The sequence below is a fragment of the Cygnus atratus genome, chromosome 7 (genome assembly GCF_013377495.2).
Source record: "Cygnus atratus isolate AKBS03 ecotype Queensland, Australia chromosome 7, CAtr_DNAZoo_HiC_assembly, whole genome shotgun sequence".
NCBI lineage: Eukaryota > Metazoa > Chordata > Aves > Anseriformes > Anatidae > Cygnus > Cygnus atratus.
In genome coordinates this window covers 15602029-15623236 of record NC_066368.1, presented here as the reverse complement: position 1 = coordinate 15623236, position 21208 = coordinate 15602029, and the positions used below count along the sequence as shown (strand labels likewise).

The following is a 21208-nucleotide window of genomic DNA, read 5'->3' as shown; positions in this document are numbered from 1 at the left end:
TGATGTCTGAGAAATCATTATGGTTATAAACTTTGAGCCTGACAGTTTTAATTGAAGGCTCACAAAAATTGAGAAACAGTTAAATAAACTGAAAGACCAGATGGTCTCAACCTTTAGGGAATTAACTACAGACAAATAAGTTGGTAAACAGGAGTCAAAAGTCAGAAACTAAAGAAATTATGGTGTTTTGAGAGGTCTGATTTCTGATTAAAGTCTTAAGAAGATCATTTCTCTAGAGAAAAACAAACAAACAAGCAAACAAACAAACAAAAAAACAAACAGCATTCCTGAATGCTATTTTTCTAGGAGCTTTTTCATCACATACATTAAAAAAGGTTTAGATTTGGTATCTCTGTAACCAAGATCAGATCCTGAAGATAGTTATTTTCATAAGAGGCATCAAGATTTACAAGTGCCAAAGAAAGAGGAAAATATTCTCCCTCTTTGGCCAGATTTTCTTGATAAATAATTCAAAACAATTAATGACCAGAGTGTCAAGTAAGGCGACAAACATTAAAGACTTAAATTAATTGCAATATATTATTTCATTAAGTTCAGTAGCTACAGTGGAGGACAAGCTCAGGAATTATATTTAATTACTGCAAACTGCTTAGCCTTATAAGAGGAATTTGTACATTACCTTCCTATTTACCTGCCAGCTGGATTTTTAATAAAATCCACACAAACAAACAAACAAACAACAAGCAGCAAGCCTGTGTGAAGGATTATTTCTTAGTGGTTATGTTCTCACCAAAAAAGTGAGCTATATTCTACTGAAATTCTTCAAGTTGTATAATGTTACGGAAACAAGCTTAATGCAATAAAAATATAAGTTGTTTGGAAAAAAAGACAGTCACTGCTATCTTTTATAAAAAAAAAAAAAAAAAAAAAAAAACTTTTTTTCAATGTAGCTGAAAGTAATTTCAAATATTACCAGTTTTGATATTTTTATTTAATCTGAAAAGATATTAATTTGGCATTAATTTAAATTTTGTATGCCAGTGCACTTTGACCTTTAAAACGCTATTTCTAGAGACCATAACTACAATTAAAAATGGGGCTTTCAGAGTGTAAGCAGCTATTCTTGCAAATTGCTGCCTTAACAAGGGAGCAGAAGTTCAGGAAAGAATTTGTCTCTTTCTCTGTCTGCTAGAAATTTAATTATTCAGGAATTTTCACATTTTTAATATCAGACTGAATCTAGCTAATAGCAGAAACCAAACATCTTAATCACCTAGCCTGTTCAACCTATGTTCCATGTAAAATCACTTACATGTTTTCCTTACATGTATTTATTTAATTCTTACTGTTTATTTGTCCACATAGAACTAAAACATTACCCCAATTAGATCTGGCAACCATACCACCACTCTTGTCAGAAAAACAAAAACAAAAAACAAGGATTAAAAGGATTTGAAAAAAAAATAAAAAAAAAAACACCATTTCAGTCTTTAGGTCAGAATTCAAGCATTTTAGTGACAGTGGTGGGAAATGCATAATATCTAGGAGCTTGCCCATAGGCTTTGTCAGTTGTTCTTTACATGTGCAAATGATTTCAATTTCTATTACTTTGTGACAAACATTTCTGCAGTTGAAATGTAACAACATAAAACTTCAGTTTCTTTCAAATAGTAGCACAGATGATTACAGGCAAACAGAATTCCTTTCAAGTCATTCTAATCTGAGAAAATTATGGGAGACTGGAAAAATTCAACTACAGTTTGATGATTAAAAGTAGAGAGCAATTCAGTTCAGAGGTTTCAGGCAGGTCACTAATGATAGAACATGCATCAGTGACTCATCAAAAATCAGCCATTTTTACCAAATATAGATTCATCACAATACTCTGATGACATAATTTTCAGTAATAAAAATCAACAAGATTTACCCAGTTTTGCTTCTAAATGATAAAGACTGAAACAAATTCTCTTTAGTACGTTCTTCCATTTCTACTGAAAGGCAAGCAAACAACCTGTGTATTAAAACTTTGGTTTGTGAAATAGAACGGTGGAAGAAAAGTCAGTTACTATTAAACTCTGTCACTCAGTTTCACCAGGAAGAGATTAGGATAACAAATTCTGCTATCTGCTATATATACAATCATATTGCCTGGACTCTTCTACCCCTCCCCTCTCCTCCCCAAAATGCTGTGCAACACCTTGAAATTCACAAAATTTCATAAGCGAGGAAGATGACTTCTGGTCAGTGGAATACAGGGTAAGAAAGGGAGTCTGAGAGGAGATTCATCAGTCCCCTCCGTAATACTTTGAGCTAACAGCACAAACAAACCAAGAAACAGTGGAAGAGTAAGAATTTCTGCTACTTCTATAGGGCTAAAGAAGTGTGGAAAGAAGTTGTCTTTTGAAGGAAGCTATTCTATAATGTGGCTTTGCGAGCAGCAAGAAGAATCAGTCAAAAAACAAAATTAAAGCATTGGAAGACTCACCCCAGTGATGGCCTTAGAAGTGTTACAAAGGTGGCACACGAGCCCAAATGGGTTCACCATCAAGAAAGATTATCTACACCGTTCTGGAAGACATTAAACATCAAAATGAAAGTAGCCAATTGTTTATTTCAAAACTGGTGAAAAATCTGACCTGTTAGCAAGTAGGATAGATAATACTGAAATTCAACCACGAAAGGAAGAGAACAGACTGAAACTAATGATAGAGTGTCCATGACAAAACAAACTAACCAAACAACAAAAAGTACACCAAACCACCATCCACAACCTAAGCCCTGTCAAGAAGGCTAAGATATTTTAAAAGCCTGGAATGAAGCTTTGATGAAGTTAGGGTAAATGAAATTAGGGTAAACTTTTATTCTATAATTTATTCCATTGGCCAAAAGCAGATGATCCAGAAGATCTAGAGTACTTCAGCACTTCTTTCTCCTTCCTAAAATAAGGTCTTCTATACTGAAATGGAATGCAATGTCACTAGTGAGGTCACTGGAGTTCAGTATTAGAACCACAGGGCACAAAACTAATAAAGTTTAGGAATAGACTTTTCTCCAAGAATCAGTCTTGTGCACACATATATATGTACATATGTTCTGTAATAAAAATCTAAATCATACTACAAATGTAGATTGTTTTCACTGCTTTCCCCTGTTCAGTATACCCGTAGGCAGACAAAAGCTTTACACCATTTTCAGTCCATGTAACCCTCATTTTCACTAGTAACATCTACAAATCTTTTTCTCGTAGAGGGAGACTAAACCTCTCTTTTTGACAAGCACATAGATGCTGCCATGAGATGCTAAGAAAAAAATTGCATCTGAACTTAAACATTAAAAAAAAAAAAAGTCCCCCAAAGTTATGTCACTTTATGGTACTTTCAGACCATCAAATATATTTTGATAAAAGGGACTACTTATTTATTTTCTTTTCCAATGGCTTTTAAGACAGAAGTTGAAAATTTTATATCTTCAAGCAGATAAGACAAGTAACTGCTGGTTCATCCTTTCCTTATCCTGGTGTGTTTCTTATGACTTGATTTAGTATGATAAACCATGAAGCATTAGAAAGGAAAAGTGTGTTTTGAGCTTTCCAAAAGACAAGGAAGTAATCTTAAACTGTGGAAGAAAGAGCAGCAGTAAAATTTCCTGTTCTCTGAGATTGCAAGCTGCTCACCCTCTGAAAGTAGGTAGGGCTTACTATAATTTTTATTGGGCAAACATTTCTCATCAAAACTATGCTAACTGCAACAAAAAGGAAGATATTTATATCAAGACAGTTGTTTTTTTTTCTTTTTTTTTTTTCTGAGAACAGACTTCAATTTCACTTGCACAGCCATTATTCGCCACTTTTGAAACTAGCACTTCCAATGTATCATTTATAGGCTAACAACTATAAGCATATTTTAATACTTTCAGCTCCTATTTTCTGTTAGTACAGGCTAATTTTCCTGTAAGTCTTGAAAGCAGCCATCTGACACCAGTCAGGATGAAACCATCTTAGATGTATATGATTTCATAAAAATGCCTGCTCACACCTGAGTCCATGGATTTTTAGTACACGAAAGCAGATACTTCTAGAAACAAAAGGCAGTGATAAATATCACACTGCTTATAAAACTGGATATCTAAGGCTTAGATTTTTTTTCTGATAATAATTAATAATATTGAGACTTTGAGAGGTTATATCTTACTATGTAACATGATTTTGTCCGTCACTTGGCCTTATTGATATTAAATCTCTTTGATCCTGATAATGTCAGCACAAAATGCACCAGCACACCAAGTAAATAATTATTCTAGCCTCTTCACCTAAGTTTGATCTATTGAACGTTTCAGAAAAAGAAGAAAAAGTCAGGCCAGTAGTTCTAACAAGATTAATGACGCAACAGAGCTCTATTTTCTACATCCTGCGGTAGTAAGTGAAGCAGAAAGCACCAGCATAGAGTTATTGTTTGCTCTCCATGATAATGTCAACAATGTAAACAAACCAAGAGCAAGCACTAGTGGGCACACCTTCCTTAATCTCAGTCCTTCCAAGAAAAGGATTTGTGATTTATAGTGTTGGTAGTGAGTCATTTTCCCCCGCACATTAGCGCTAATCAGGAAAATAAAAGGTTTAATATTTCTCTTTGGCTGACTCACATGAACATCTAGCAATTGAAAGTTATTAGTCTGATATGAACTAACCTTTGTCAGAGAAAAGCAGAAAGATAAGCAAATACTGATTAAAATCATTTACCACAACTATACTGTGAATCCTTGTACACATTGGTTAATTCTTGTTAGCAAGTTTGGGGGGCTTTTAGGATAATTTTCTAGTAAATTCATTGCACAGTAAATGCACTGTGAATGCATTTTTGTCCCACTTTGTTAAAATAACGCATTTATTTTGATTGATTTGAATATTTAAGACTGAAGTATGTTGTTATTAAAAAACTGTTATATAATGAGTAAAGTTTCATCCATCTTCTATTATTTTACTAGTAATAGATTTTGTAACTTGGGCGTTTAGGAAAGTTAATAGAGCATTTGCTGAGATATTTTTTGCATGCTTTATATTGCACATGATTAAATACTAAAAAAAATTTGCTGAGTAAAAAGATTCTAGAGCAAATCCAATAATACAAAAGCTTTCAGCTCAATCTGTAATATGGATCATTTTTACCTATTATCTGATTGTGTTGTTATTGAGGTGATCACCAAGGAGTCTGTCTAATGATCATTCAATGAATTTCTTTAACTTGGAAGAAAATTATTAGTGTTTTCAAAACAAAAATACAACAGAGATGCAAACACAAACACATGAATACTTCACACATGACAGGGAAAAAGAGTAATGGTTTTAAAGTAAAAGAGAGATTTAGATTAGATATTAGGAAGAAATTTTTTACTCTGAGGGTGGTGAAGCACTGGAACAGGTTGCCCAGAGAAGTTGTGGGTGCCCTAAGCCTAGAAGTGATAGAGCCAGGTTGGACAGGGCTTTGGGCAGGCTAGTCTAGTGGAAGGTGTCCCTGCCTGTGGCAGGGAGGTTGGAACTGGATGGTCTTTGAGGTCCCCTCCAACCCAAATCATTCTACGGTTTTGTGAATTGATGGCTGCTTTTTTAATATTTTAATATATATACCTTTTAATATATAAAGGTAATATTTTGACTGGCTTTCCAAATTTGCTGCAAAGATTTCAATAAAATTTAAAGAATTTACTATAGCTGTGCCATTTCAAAATCTTATGTTATTACTTTCTTGGTAGTACTTTTGAAAGATCATGGAAAGAAGGAATAGAGCTTCCCTAAATGAGAACTAATGAAAGATATAAAGGATGAAGTTCACAACAGTTTTCTTTGGTCATTAGAAGTTTGAGGTCTGTCAAAATTCATGATGCTTGCTTTTTTTGGTAAATAAACAAACGTGAAAGCTAAAGTTAATTTGACATAATTTGATGTTGTTAATCTCATTTCATTTTTAAATTATTTTATTTCTCAAATAGACTTTTTGTATTTTTCCTACTTCTCGAAGTTCTCCCAGAACATCTGAAACCCCTACTTTCTATGCAGTAGAGTCCTTCCTGTGAAATTCAGGTTAGCTGTATTTATTACTGGTGTACAAAAACATGAATTCATATTTTAACTCATAATACTAGCCATGCATGATTAATCACAATACTGAGACCACAGGTCACTCTTTATATAAATTTGCTGGAGCAGCATCAGTAAAAACCTCCAACTATTTTGTTAGAAGGAGATTATACCATGCTTCTCTCAAAGAATTATTTAATCCTCTGGGCTTGAAAAAACAGGATGATACCCTATTCCCCTGAAAACACTGGGAATCTTTCCTATTCATTAAAAGCCAGGTTTTAACCTGAAACTATTTTCAGAAGTCTTGTTAAACAATGTTTAATTTTTTGACAGAGCATTATCTTATAACATAGACAGCTAATAAAATCCTCCTTGTCCCACCCCAAAAATGATGCATGTTACTTGTCAAGAAAAATTAGGTAGTATCTCCATTACTCCAAGTTTACCATATATTTACCAGAGGTAAAATGGACTCATCCTCTTGAAGCAGGAAATTTCCCTTGTGTCCTCTAAGCAGCAGTAGTTTTTATCTCAGCAATCTGTTTTCAAAGCTCTTGACAAAACCAGTTAAAACTTACACCTTCGCATATTTTACATGCATTAGCAAGTGCGTGTACAATTTTAAAAGCAGACATACATTGCTTAGTAGAATGCTAATAAAGATATTGCTGTGTTCAGAACTAATTTGATTCTTCCTCTCAAAGTTACAGTTCACTCCTTGTAATACCTGATTTGTATGTCGCTGACATTTTTAAAGTTTTGTCAGTAATCTTATATTGACCTTTGTCAGTATGTCCTGTTGGGTAACCTGCAAAATGGAACTTATGAGAAGATTTTTTGTTCACAACAATATAAATTATGTTTTACATTGTATTAAAACAAAGAAAAAAGCAGTATTGATACTAAGTATTATGTAGGCTTCCTGAATTCCTGTTTTTTTCTTTTGTTGATTTGGTTTTGTTTGTTTTTTTGAAAATCAAGATCAGAAGCACCAGACAACATGATGTTTTATTTTCTTTGAGGCTAAGCAAGCACCTAATACAAAGAAAAAAGTCAAACTGTTTTTTTCTTCCATCCAGACATCATTTTAATTTGCCAAGTATAATGGTGATATACAGTCTGCCTACTATTTTGTATAGTATCACATTTGTATTTTATTTTGCTCAGACTCATAAGAATAATATTCAAATCAACAAAACATTGAAAAAAATCAACAAAAGTTTTAACATTTTTCAACATGTCTAAAATTCCCACTAGAATATTTCACATTTTAAGTAAAAATCCCACATTCATAACAATTTCGACTTTGGGCGGTTAAAACAATCTTTTTTTTTTTTTGTTACCAAAAATATAGCTCCTTCCAGACTTCTTTTTTGTATTTCAAAAAAATATCAGGAAAAAACACAGATTTTTCAATTACTTCTCTGCATAAGGCAGAACCACATAACACCAGAGTATCTGAACAGATCACATTCTGTCTTTATATGGTTGTAAATCAACTTTTTTTTTTTTTTTTTAATTACACATTTCCACTTTCATGGTGTAGAATTCAACTCTTACCAGGACTGTCTGTATCAATAAGGTTCCTGCCTATTAGAGAATGGTAGTCATCTTATCTGCAGAGCAGAAGCATCATACGTGTTTGAAGGGCAAGATATGCCTGACAGTGTCTTTTGCCAAGAAAAGAGATAGGAAGAAATTCAAAACTAGCCCAAAAGAATTAAGGATGAGTCTAAGCTATACATGAGTACTTTATTGCAAAAGAGAAGCAAATTACCTGATTAGTTTCAAATGTATTATCTTTCTTTAGAGATAACAGAATCAATGGAAAATTAAATCCTAAATAAAGGACATAATAAACATCATAGAAAAGGACAATGAAATATAATCAGATATAGAATAGTTATAGAACAGACTGAAAAGTAGCGAAAGAGGAATAAGTGAAAACAGTTCTAATTATCTCAATTTGTAGTGATTATTCTAGACTTGCTTAATCGATAAGCAAACTCCTCATGAGCAAAGCTTTGGAAGGTCTGATTTAAGTTCTAAGTAATTCCTAGAACTTCCTGATAATAAAAAACAGCCAAAGCTTATTAAAAAAAAAAAAAAAAAAAAAAAAAGAACATTCAGACCATTGAGAGAAGTGGTTTTTAAAAAAAGAGGGTGGTATTGGGACTTGATGTCAGAGCACAAAAATTTCATAGATCATCTGGTCTTAAAAAAAGACTGTAACTCCTTCGTAAAAGATTATTCTCTTACTATTGACTTGTGTCTATCTAATACTCTGGGAACTTGATCAGGAAAGATGGTCTGTCCAACCTATGTCAATAATCACAGAAGCAGGATTACCTATAGTAACAGTCCTGTACTTTGCCAAGTATTGGGTAACAGCTACAGACTGGTGGATTCACTTCTCTCTCTTCCCACTCTACAAGTGTCAAAACCTGTGGGAATATAACAAATTCCAAACAAATTTGTCTGAATATAGTTAGGTATAATAAACCTGAAAATGCAGACACTTCTTAAACTGTATGAGATTTATGCCTCTTTATAAAACATAGCCAGCAAAGCCTTCTGTGAATAAGTAGGAGGGAGCAGGATTTGTTCCAACCAACAGGAGTCTAACTGTATCAGCTCTAAACATTTATCTTGTTGCTAAAGGTTTATAAGGGGTTTGTTCTACAAAAGAAATACTTATGACCCAATACTATAAGAAAATATAAACAGATATGAGTAAAGCAGTCGGGTATCTTGATATGTGCTGTTAACAGCTTTATGAAAATTTGATGTACCTGACACTACTCACAGATAAGGTTTCCTTCATTCAGCTCTGCATTTTTCCTTCATTAGCTGCTTGTTTACTCTACACAGATAAAATCTGAGGAGTTAGCACGTGTTTTTATTAAATTGTATGTACATGCTGCACTCTGCTTGGAATGGCTGCACAACCATCTTATATGATGTAACTCCAGTAAATTTACACTTACTGCATTTTCAGTTCAGTGTTGCCCATAGACCTTAAAAAAATAATTAATAATTCTCCTATTTGTTCATTCTATTTATTTTTGTTTAGGGGTACAAGGGACTGTAAAATAATTACTAAAAATTTACTTTTATATAAAAGTATGAAACTTGACAAAGAAATCTCAAAGATGTTATCAAGCAAATCAGCTTGAGCATGTTTTTAGACCTGAAACCTTCCCAGTGAGTTCTGAATATTGTATTTTGCAAAAATCCATTTCAGCTATAGCATAGCTTTTGGAGCTTTACTAATGACAAGTAATTAAAAGAGTACAGCATTTTTCAATATGCAGTTCCACAGATAAAATTATCTACTTTATTTCTTATTGGGATAATGAGAGGTCAGTGAGTCAGTCTTGCTGCATTGTGTAAGAAAAAAAAAATACCCAGCCAGAATGCAATAGAAAGATGAAACAGAGAAAAAGAGAGAACAAAAATATCTGTTTCAAGATTAAACAAACAAAGACAAGGTCATTCTCCGTGGTAAAAAGTAGTATAGGATGTGCCTTTTACGCCACACAGGAAAAACTGTGGCAAAATATGGACAGAGTGCATTTGTTAAGAATGTGTGCAAGGGAATTTCAAGAAAAGTTAGAACAATTTGATCAAAAGTCTCAATTTCAAGTGAATTAATAAACTGTATTTACCCGTTTGTTATCTTCATTTTCAGCTGAAGTGGCCTTAGTTCAATTTAGCTGAATTAATTTTGAAATTAATTCAGTTAAGCTTAACTGAATTAAATCTACTTTGATTCTGGATAAGGGTGCCTGCATAGAGTTTCACTTAAACACTTCCAAAATTCATTTAGATTAATTTTCCCCAGTGTCTGCATATAGACAAAACCCTTAAACTGAGCTCAATGGGAAATGCAGAAATGACGCGTGAAGTGCCACTACAAACTTATTTCTGAAATATCCTATTCAGCAACACAGAACTTCATCGTTTTCAATGCACTTAAAATGTATGTATATAAACACACACATGCATGCATTGAAACTCAGGGAGGAAGAAATAGGCATAGGTTTTCCCCCACCAATTCAACTGTAGAAGTTCTTTGCAAATCAGTGCGTTATGCTTTCACAGGAGAACGTACTAACAAAATTAATTAAACAACGTGAGAAAAATAGTTCTTAAAATTATACCTTACACTGCTAGAAGTGTTTTCTTGTACTTTGTTTTCATCATCATGGCTGTACGTGCAATCTGTAGTCTGTTCCCTCCTTCCACTGATGTTTAATTTAGTGTCCTAAAGTTGCGAACCTCACTCCAATAGTTGTTCACTGAGCTGAATAAACATCTTCTCCCTGACTCTTCAGGTTATATAACAACTTTACATGACACATCTGCACATTTTTGCCTACACAAGGTATATTTTGTTTTTGATTCTCACAGCCCACTTGCAGAAGATCCCTTTCATTTCAGAGGAGGTTTATTCTCAATTGCTATTAATTACTAAAATCTTTAAGTATTTGGACTGAACTATGAGGGCAGCCTATTTTACCACATTCAGGGATACTGACAAGTCAGCAAATACATGGTAGCCTATACCAAGTAAATACATGTTCCTGAAATTGGAAGACATATTGGAAACCAAATCATCACATTTAGATAACTTACTTTTTCCTAGTGATAATGGTGTATTTTGAGAAGGAGGATTGTCAGGGGACGTCTACCATGGAGCAATCCAAAAATAAGCCTGAATAAAAACAGTACCATCTATGAAGGATGTCCAGATAACCATCAGTAGCAACCAGTTGCCAGCTCATTCTTATAGCATCTCAATACTTACTGCATATCTTACGTTCGCTTTAAAATGTTGATGATTTATGTTTGACACAAACTAAAGAAAACTTGAGCCTAATACTAAGAAAATCACCTTTTAGACTTAAAAATGAAGAAATAAAATAGTATCAGTTTATTTCTAATACTAACACACTGGTAAGGTATTTCGAGGAATTCACAGCTCATTAACCAAGCTTAATACATACTCTTTTTTTTGGCATGGTGATTCCATTAGGATTATACAATGGTAAATTAGGCCCAAATAGTACCACTGTAGGTTTTCTGAGTATTTACTGGAGATAGTCAGCTACCAAAAGCTTTTAGCATTCTCTGCTAGTTTTCATATTTTTCAATTATGTCCACACTGATACTCCAGATATTAAAAAAATAAAAATAAAAATTGAAATTTTCTCCCTTACAGAAACTGTAAGAATTGCAATGTAGAGAAAAACTTCATGCTGCAGCTCGATTCTGCCATTTGATTTCATTTGTTATTTGATAGAATTAAGCTAAACTCTAAGGGTAAGATGCACTTTATTTCAGATTAAGTACATATATTCTGACATATACTCCCCATTAGACATTTACTTAATACAGATATGAAGACTTAAAAAAGACACGAAATTTCTGAAAAGGAAGGCTTAAAATATAGATGCCAAATCAATCAAGTACATTGAATGTCCACAGAGACTGAAAACCATTGTTCTAGTGAACAGCAGCTGTTAATAAAATAGTCTGAAATGCATGTGGAACCCTATTTTATGTGGAAATTAATAATGTACACATTTAAGTGATCAATACCACTTAAATAGAATATTTGATGTTCTATGACATTTCTGTAGATGACTATCATCAAGTGCAATGATAAAGGCTGAAGAAATACAACATAGCTGTAAATAACTTCAGTTCAATGATTCTGATAATTATATGCAACTTTGATAGACTGTATTTAGCAAGAGTTTCAAATCTGGTGTTGTGGTTTAGCCCGGCTGGCAGCCAAACACCACACAGCCATTCGCTCACCCTCCCCCCTCCCTCTCCGGGATGGGGGAGAGAAACGGGAAAGTGAAGCCTGTGAGTTGAGATAAAGACAGTTTATTAAGACAGGAAAAAATAACAACAACAATAATAATAATAATAATAATAATAATAATAATAGTATTAATAGTAATAATGTGTACGAAATAAGTGATGCACAATGCAATTGCACACCACCCGTTGACCGATGCCCAGCCTATCCCCGAGCAGCCGGCCCCCCACCCCGGCTAGCCACCCCTATATATATTGTTCAGCATGACGTCAGATGGTATGGAATACCCCTTTGGTCAGTTGGGGTCAGCTGTCCTGGGTCTGTCCCCTCCCAGCTCCTGCTGCATCCCTAGCCTGCTCGCTAGCAGGACAGAGCGAGAAGCTGAAAAGTCCTTGGCTTGGTGTAAGCACTGCTCTACAACAATTAAAACATCAGCATGTTATCAGCGCTCTTCTCATTCTAATCCAAAACATAGCACCCTGCCAGCTACTAGGAGGAAAATTAACTCTGTCCTACCTGAAACCAGGACATCTTGTAAAACACTTTACACAGTACTGATCAAAGTGAGCTTATGAAATAGGTTTTCTGTATATAATGTCACAGAATTTTTTTTGTTTTGTTTTTTAAAATGTCAAGTCCTAAGCTCACTTTTTCTTTTAGAGTGACAGCATATGCTGGTCAGTGAAGCATAAACTACACAGCTGTTACATCTACCGTATGACCTGTACATATTGAATTAGCCATTGTGCTTTTCAATTCTGGTTCATCAGACTTGTGGTCTGAGGGGCTTTAATCTAAATTTAGCAAAGGAATACAATTCAGTGTTATCTTGTCTATCCATAATTCATAGCCTCCAGCCTGTTTTGATCTAAAACAATTGGGGTTGGGTTAAACGTTGGGTTAAAAACTGGCTGGATATCTGGGCCCAAAGAGTTGTGGTGAATGGAGTCAAATCCAGTTGGAGGCCGGTCACTAGTGGAGTCCCCCAGGGCTCAGTACTGGGGCCAGTCCTCTTTAACATCTTTATCGATGACGGGATCGAGTGCACCCGCAGTAAGTTTGCAGATGACACCAAGTTAGGTGCTTGTGTCGATCTGCTCGAGGGTAGGAAGGCTCTACAGGAGGATCTGGATAGGCTGGATCGATTGGCTAAGGTCAACTGCATGAAGTTCAACAAGGCCAAGTGCCAGGTCCTGCACCTGGGGCGCAACAACCCCAAGCAGAGCTACAGGCTGGGAGATGAGTGGTTGGAAAGCTGCCTGGCAGAGAAGGACCTGGGAGTACTGGTTGATAGTCGGCTGAATATGAGCCAGCAGTGTGCTCAGGTGGCCAAGAAGGCCAACAGCATCCTGGCTTGTATAAGAAGCAGCGTGGCCAGCAGGTCTAGGGAAGTGATTGTCCCCCTGTACTCGGCTCTGGTGAGGCCGCACCTCGAGTACTGTGTTTGGTTTTGGGCCCCTCGCTACAAGAAGGACATGGAGGTGCTCGAGAGAGTCCAGAGAAGGGCAACGAAGCTGGTGAGAGGTCTGTAGAACAAGTCTTACAAGGAGCGGCTGAGGGAGCTGTGATTGTTCAGCCTGGAGAAGAGGAGGCTCAGGGGTGACCTTATCGCTCTCTATAGGTACCTTAAAGGAGGCTGTAGTGAGGTGGGGATTGGTCTATTCTCCCACATGCCTGGTGACAGGATGAGGGGGAATGGGCTAAAGTTGCACCAGGGGAGGTTTAGGTTGGATATTAGGAGGAACTTCTTTACTGAAAGGGTTGTTAGGTATTGGAATGGGCTGCCCAGGGAAATGGTTGAGTCACCATCCCTGGAGGTCTTTAAGAGACGTTTAGATGTTGAACTTAGTGATATGGTTTAGTGGAGGACTTGTTAGTGTTAGGTCAGGGGTTGGACCGGGTGATCTTGGAGGTCTCTCCCAACCTAGACGATTCTGTGATTCTGTAATTGTTTCTTAAAAAAAAAAAAAAAAAAAAAAAAAAAAAAAAAAGATATATGAAAAAATCCAATACAAGAAATAGCAGAAAACCTCTAGGACTGCAGTTTGATCCTCTATGAATACATATTTTCACACACAAAGAGAGAATGTTAACAGATGCTGGCTTTTTAAACAACCATCATCTCTCCTGTGCTAAAGCTTTTACATCTACGTTCATTCTACACTAAGAAAGATTACCGTATCTACATCTCAGAACATAGATAATACAACTTAGTGAATAAATCAAAACTGTGTGGTACAGTAAGACCAAATCCATTAAGACGTCTCAAAACTTCAGAGCATTTTTTCTGCAAAGAAGGAACCAGCTTCCTCTATAGATGATCTTCTGGATGCAGTCTCTTCAGAAAACCCATAAGCCATACTATTGCACATATGCAAAGAGGACTACAACCATATGATTCCCCTGCTCTATGTCTTTTCCCCTAAGCATCAACCCCACTAGACTCCTACTAGAGGCAGGAAACCAGGACAGCCTGAGCTTTTGCCTGACCCTTTACGGCTCTTCTTATACCCTTAAATTCAACACTTTACACTAACATTTAACAGAACATCACCTTCAACTTTCTTACTGGAATACTGTATTGTTTTGGTTATCACAAGTAACTTGTGATTATTCTTCTTTTAATTGCTTTTGAGTAACTCTTTGTGATACCAATGGAAGAAAGTAATACAAAATCTGGACTAAGAGTTATTTAAAACTATGTTTGTTCTTCTGAATTTGGAATTGAACCCAAGTCATTATTTTGAATCTCAACAGGAACAAGAAGCCCCATCTTCTAGGAATTCTTTTCTTTCCTTTTCTCTTCAAGCAGGCCATAGCAACACAGAAGAAAGAATGGGAGTCCTGTTGAAAGAAGTCTGCTGCATAGAGGATTGCGGGGGAAATAAATGATTGCTGTATGGTGGCTCCCTTGGCTGTAAACCAAGGAAAAAGCAATGGCAAATAGATCCCTAAGGCAAGATACTAACAGAGTGTTAGAACTAGATTTGAACTCTATGTGCATACTTTTATAAAGGAACATTTTTAGGTTACCTTAATATTTGGAACATGTATTTAAAAGAGGGAATTAATTTTCAGTGGGATAGTAAAATGCTGAGAAATATGGTTACTATTTTGCTTTATGTCAGCACAACCAATCAGAACAACACATCCTTTCTTTCCAAATAATGTATTATGAAACCAATGCAGCAGCAGATGTATTCAATAAAAAAGTTATATTTTAGTCTTATCAACATTGAATACTTCAAGCCCAATCATTTAACTCCCTTTCCAAAAGTAAAGAGGAAAAATTTCTTTAAACACACAAATTATTGAGCTTCAGTGGATCTTGTAACACTGTACTCAAAGACATTTTAATTTCAATAGTTACTATTCAGAATAGAGAAAACGCCTTTAAAAGCTGTATCATTTCAACGGCCTAACCCTTAAGTATCATCAGTTTATTCCACATTCTAAATTGTATTTAGTACACTTGTCATGCATGCACACGACCAAGCAGGCTAAAGACAAACCAAGATGACCAAATTACAAAATCAGCTACCAGAGTTACCCCATCTGTGAGCTGCAAATAATTATAAGTTAACTAACTCAGAGATGTCAAACGAATAAATTTTGAACCAGCACAGAACAAAAATGTGCTAAATACATATCTAATTAATTGATATAACTCTTTGAGGGGGAATTTAACTTCAAGTTGATTAAAGAAATCTTATTGTCTGTATTCTGTCACGAAGTTCCCTCAGAATCAAAGCAAAGCTGAGGATGAGGTTCATTCCTTAGAAAAGATAGTGAAGCAAATTAACTTAATTTAGAATGACTGTCTGTGTATGGGCATATAATGAATATCTATTTAGAATTCCTTTCTCTCTAAAACAGAGCATAAGTGCTTCATAAAAACTAATCCAGCATTAAAACCAGCCAGCTCCTTCAATGATGATTTGGAAACTCAATTAACACCTGCAAGTTCTTTCATTGACAGTTTGGGAGAAAAATAATTTAGAAAAATGAGTTAATTCTATGTAGGAATACGGAATTTTAAAGATGTGATTTTTATAACTTACAGTCAGGTAGTTATTCCATGATCATAATACATGCAGACCTGAAAAGTACAGATATGTTGAACAACAATTTGACTACTGCACTACCTCTTCTTAATATATTTAGGCCAACCATACAGAGGAAGATTTCCCAGTACGAACAAGAATCAGCATATCAACATTCGTTTACTTAAAAATCCATTTTTCACTGAGATGGACTCAAGAGACAACACATCTTTGAGATACACTTTTAAAATATGACGTTAGAGTGCATGACTACTGTCCCAGTGAGACATGACAGTCTAAAATGGCAGACGAGAATAAAAAATAGCAGTCTCACTCAGCTCTTCTGATATCACAAGTCTTCTTGTCATAAAGTTTTGTGTTGTTTTTTTTTTTTTAAAAAAAGAAAACAACAGAACAGACAACTCTCTCCTCCTCTCCCATCACCAAATATCTTGCTCTTCCAACACCCTCTGACAACATACATTTTAATGGAGCAGAGAATGATCTCGTGAGAACTGTAATCTCAACAAACTGATTGTCAGTTTAGCTATTTTCCACTCTCCTTCTCTCACTCTTTCCTACTTCATTCCCCAATCAAAAAAAAAAAAAAAGAAAAAAAGAGAAATTTCAAAAGTTCAAGTAATGGATGAGAGTTAAATAGCTATAGGTGTGCTTACAGGCACCATAAATACATAATATCTCATTTGTGTGTTCACTAATCCTTACACTATTCCTTCCAGAATAACTGTTGCTAACTCCATTCACAGATTGACCAAGACTCCAGTCTCCAAAATCATGAGACTTTCTTAAAAAATCCATAATTTATTTGTTCTATATATCTTCATGTAGGTGTACATGCATGTGTGCTCCTGGACATAGAAAAATTTTCATGCAGGAGAGAACTGTGGAAGTTTACTTTAATTTTTAAAAACAAGCAAAAAATATATTCTCACATCATTACTTTGTATAGGTGTTTTTACTGACTACTGCTGTATTACATCAACAACTATTGAAAGACAATATTTTACTTCACAGAATTTTGTATCTTTTTTTTTTTTTTTTTTTTTTTTTTTTTTTTTTTTTAAGATTAAGACTGAAATCACCTAACAAAATGAGTAAGAACATGCTATGTGTTTCTGGATTCACCACAAAACAAAACATTTCTCAAGTTCCACAGAATAATAACAGTCAATGGAATAAGGAAATATTGAAACCCTTACCCACCTCCCTGCTCCCCCAAAGAAAAAAAGAAAAAAGAAAAACTTGACAGACTTCCACTAGCATATTTATGCTAGATTCCTTCAGCCAGCTAAACTGAAGATGACCAAAACCCACAAAACCAGCACTCTGCCAATTAAATAATTTCTTCATAGACAACAAATAATAAGGTAACATTTTCAGTAATATTTTAAACTAAATTTCACTTCCTATATAATGGAGACACTTCTGAAGTCAAAGATAGATCAACTGCATACCAGTATTTTCATGAATCAACTCATTTGTATAGTAGTCTCTTCATAAATTACTTCAAAAGAGAGATTCTACATAAATCATAACCCTTCGTCTACATTCTGCTTAAAAAGTAGAGATAACATATTCACTACCCAAACTGAAAATATGCATTCAATTGCTGACTTCCGCTACACATTCAGTAATAATTATCTAGATGGCTATATAATATATTCTTCTTCACGGTGAGAGTGACGGAGCACTGGAAGAGGCTGCCCAGGGAGGTTGTGGAGTCTCCTTCTCTGGAGATATCCAAGGCCCGTCTGCATGCCTACCTGGGCAACCTGTTCTAGGGAACCTGCTTTGGCAGGGGGGTTGGACCCAGCGATCTCTTGAGGTCCGTTCCAACCCCTACAATTCTGTGATTCTGTGATAAAATCTTTGGAAAAACTCCCATAATAGAAAGAAGATTGTTTTTCTATGTATTTTATTTATTTATATATATATATATATATATATATATATAAATAAAACAACTCATAGACTCTACCACAAAATCAGGGGAAAAAAAAAACTGAAAATATTTGATATGTGACCTCAGAAACTGTTTTACTTGCCTTGATTGTTAATTGAAGTTCCAGCCACTGCTTTCACTATTAAAAAGTGAAATTTTGAAATATCTCTCAGTGAGCACCTTAATATCACATGCAGGGTTTGAATCCTACAACACAAACCTCTCTCACACTTGTGCCATTGGCTCCTTCCCCCAATTATCATATACAGCTGGAAATTGGAAAGTCACGAAACAATTAGAGTTTCTAGGAGGAGAACCCACATTCAGAAAAAATTTCTAGCCATATCACCTGCTAATCTTCAAAGTAATCTATTTTAGTGAACTCTTTATTGTAATCAAATTATTTTTGATTAAATCAAACTATAACCAACAAATCAACTATAATCGATCTATAACAAACAAAATAAGCCACGAGGAATCAAACCAACCCAGAAAAACAACACAACAAAAAAAAGCAGTTATATATATTTCTATAGTTACTAAAATTATCTGTTTAGAAACTGAAAATGTCTTCTCTAACAGCAAAAACAGGCAATGCTCAGCTAAACATGTGGTGAAAAGTGTTTTGAGTAATGAATTATAAGTATTTATTGGATGCCGAGGTATGTTCTCTCCGAAGGTTTCAGAATTTCTCAGTGAAAGTTAAGTAAGCAGTTAAAAAAAAGATTTTAGAAAACAGTAGTTGAAGGTATTGAACTTTGTATTTTACAGAGCTATAAAAATAGAACAGTTTATTAGTACAGTAGCAAAATTAGAGTTCAGGTATAACAGTTCAAAAGTGAATGCAGAACCACGAATTTTGCTAGTACTCTCAGTATTCTACTTATTCATTATTATCTTCAAGCCACTAAGTTAACTTAAAATATAAACAATTAATGTACTGCGTTATTAACTGTTACAGTGTCAATGTGTTTCTGTTACAAGATTTATCTTAATTAGTATACGAACTATTATTAAACAGCAGAATGCATATGAGGAAGTCTGGTAATTTTGCTTCCTTTCTTTGTAACAAAGAACTAATCTTATAATGCCCTTTGGGAAGTCCCAAAGAGAACTTTTCCATAACAAGGTTGGTGCAGAAAATCAGAAGAAAACCTTGTGGATGAGAAAGTGAGAGCATCTTTCTTAGATATACATTGAATGCATACATAAAGTCAATACGACTAGTGCCTGTCCAGAAACAGAAGATTGTTTCACAGGAAAGCAAATGTGAGTTGGAATAACAGAATTTTATGTCACAAATTGGTAACTTTCCAAGTCCTTTTGTCCTTCTTCATAGGTACACAAATTAAAAATCCAAACTGTACATAGCATTAATGGAGAACTTAATATCAGTTAAAATATATAAGTTTTAAACATAATATATGTATCAGAAACATCAATGCCATAAACAGTGAAATACAGAAAACACATCCAGGTGACTGATGTGATTTGCAGAGTAAGTTTTTATCTGCTGAAGACAGGGCATGATAAGTGAAGAGGGACATGAGCTTGTAATGAAACATTTTAAAGTTTGTTTTATGCAGAAACCACCTATAAAATAGGAAAAAATGACACATTTTTCCTACTTTAAAAGAACCTAACGTGCATTCATTGCATTAGTATATGTTAAACAAATGTAAGAATTGTAGAAACCCTTCTGTGTACCTACTATATTTGACATTGTTGCACATGCATAGATAGTATTTTGGAGCTACTTCATTTTCTGCATGTATAGAAATAGCAGCATAGCCTTTCACATCATAAAACACCATGGCAGTATGTGCAGAGTAAAGAAAGCACACTGAATGCAGAACACCAAACTATATGTATACTGAAGATGTCATAAGAGACATAAATATATAAAGACATTTTTTGAGAAGGAATAGTAGTAAAATGTACAGATATGCAAATGTCTGATTTGAGGATTTTGTAAGAAGAAAGATAGGGGCAGTTTGTCTTGTTTGTGTTTGATTTTGAAGTTAAACCCACCTAACCAATTGAATGACAGACACTTTACTTTTTTCCATAGCTAGTCCTCTGTACAATCACTACTCACCTTCAAGCAAATTCACACCTGCACAGAAAATACTAGTTCATATGTTACATGGCTGTAATTCAAAATAAGTGGAAATTCTTCCCCTATCTTTTCTTACTACTAAATGTTTCCAGTTGGTATAGATTTTATTTTAAAACAATGAAACAATGGCTTTAATAAGAGAACTACCAGCAGTTACTTTTCTGTATCTCCCAGATTTCATGTATAAGAATGAAGAATAATGTAAAAACAATATTTTTAAAAGTAATTATAATGAATGTGATCATTCAGAATATTGAATAAATAGATACTATATGTCTGGGTAGATTCTAAGTCACAATAAAAGTCACTATAGGATAATACTTAAAACTAAATTTTAAAAATAAGAAGTATATAGAATAAATGTTCAGGAATGGAAGCAGGTTAAACAGAATAAACTTTAAAATCTCATTACTACATAAAGATATACCTTTGTGACAGTACAAACAAACTGTCCACAAAGTAAGAAGAAACAGACCTGGAATGGTTACTCTAAAATCAATATAAAGAATTTACATCCAAGCAAACTTTCCCATAAGTTCTCAGAGCAAATTCCCAAACCAATATCAATATCCAATATAAGAAAAGCAAAATGCTTTGTGTGTCATAGCACACAACAAAAAGGGTAGGTGAAAAGGAAAATGGGCAAAAGTAGACAATTCCCAAAGCAAAATGAACAGGACAAACTCTGGTGTGTAAAATGAAGTGTCTTGATCTGGATATACAATCATGATCTGTTTTACAATACTTGGAGAAAAGATACTTTGAAACCCAAATACACTATGATATTATGTCCATCAGAATGGAGCCAAAGCCATGGTAATATGCCATACATGCAAACTGAGAAAATAGCTTTTTTTTTCTTTTTTCTTTTTTTTTTTTTTGGTGGCGTCCCGCTTCATTAGGCAGTTTTTTATTTAAAAAGGATAATCTTGTAGTAATCTGTATCACACAGACATACTCAAAGTTCATCATAGTTGATGAGAGAAGTGCCATGATACTCTCTAAAAAGTGATGTATGCTGGGAAATGAGAGGAAATCACGTTGGAAATGTTGATAACATAATTCATGCTACATGCATGACACTCTAGAAGAAGAAATACAGAATGATCCTAATGATATAGTGTAGCATGATCCAACTGATATATTGTAGGTAGTATAGCAGTATTTTGTTGGGTATTTCAGGTTGTATCTTGTAAATAAGATGTATGTGGTT

At 34.5% G+C, this 21208-nt stretch overlaps 1 protein-coding gene across 5 annotated transcripts in view; it reads right to left on the bottom strand.

Annotated features, from left to right (window-relative positions):
• Positions 1-21208, bottom strand: part of ADGRA1 (adhesion G protein-coupled receptor A1) — a 277156-nt gene that overhangs the window by 98855 nt on the left and 157093 nt on the right. Inside the window, exon 2 of one of the 5 annotated variants that reach the window (XM_050711790.1) lies at positions 2447-2529. The exons of the other annotated variants lie outside the window; for them this stretch is intronic. Within the exon in view, the coding sequence (XP_050567747.1) occupies positions 2447-2506 (60 nt within the window). The 5' untranslated portion in view covers positions 2507-2529. The remainder of the gene's footprint in view (positions 1-2446; positions 2530-21208) is intronic. 5 annotated transcript variants of the gene reach the window in all.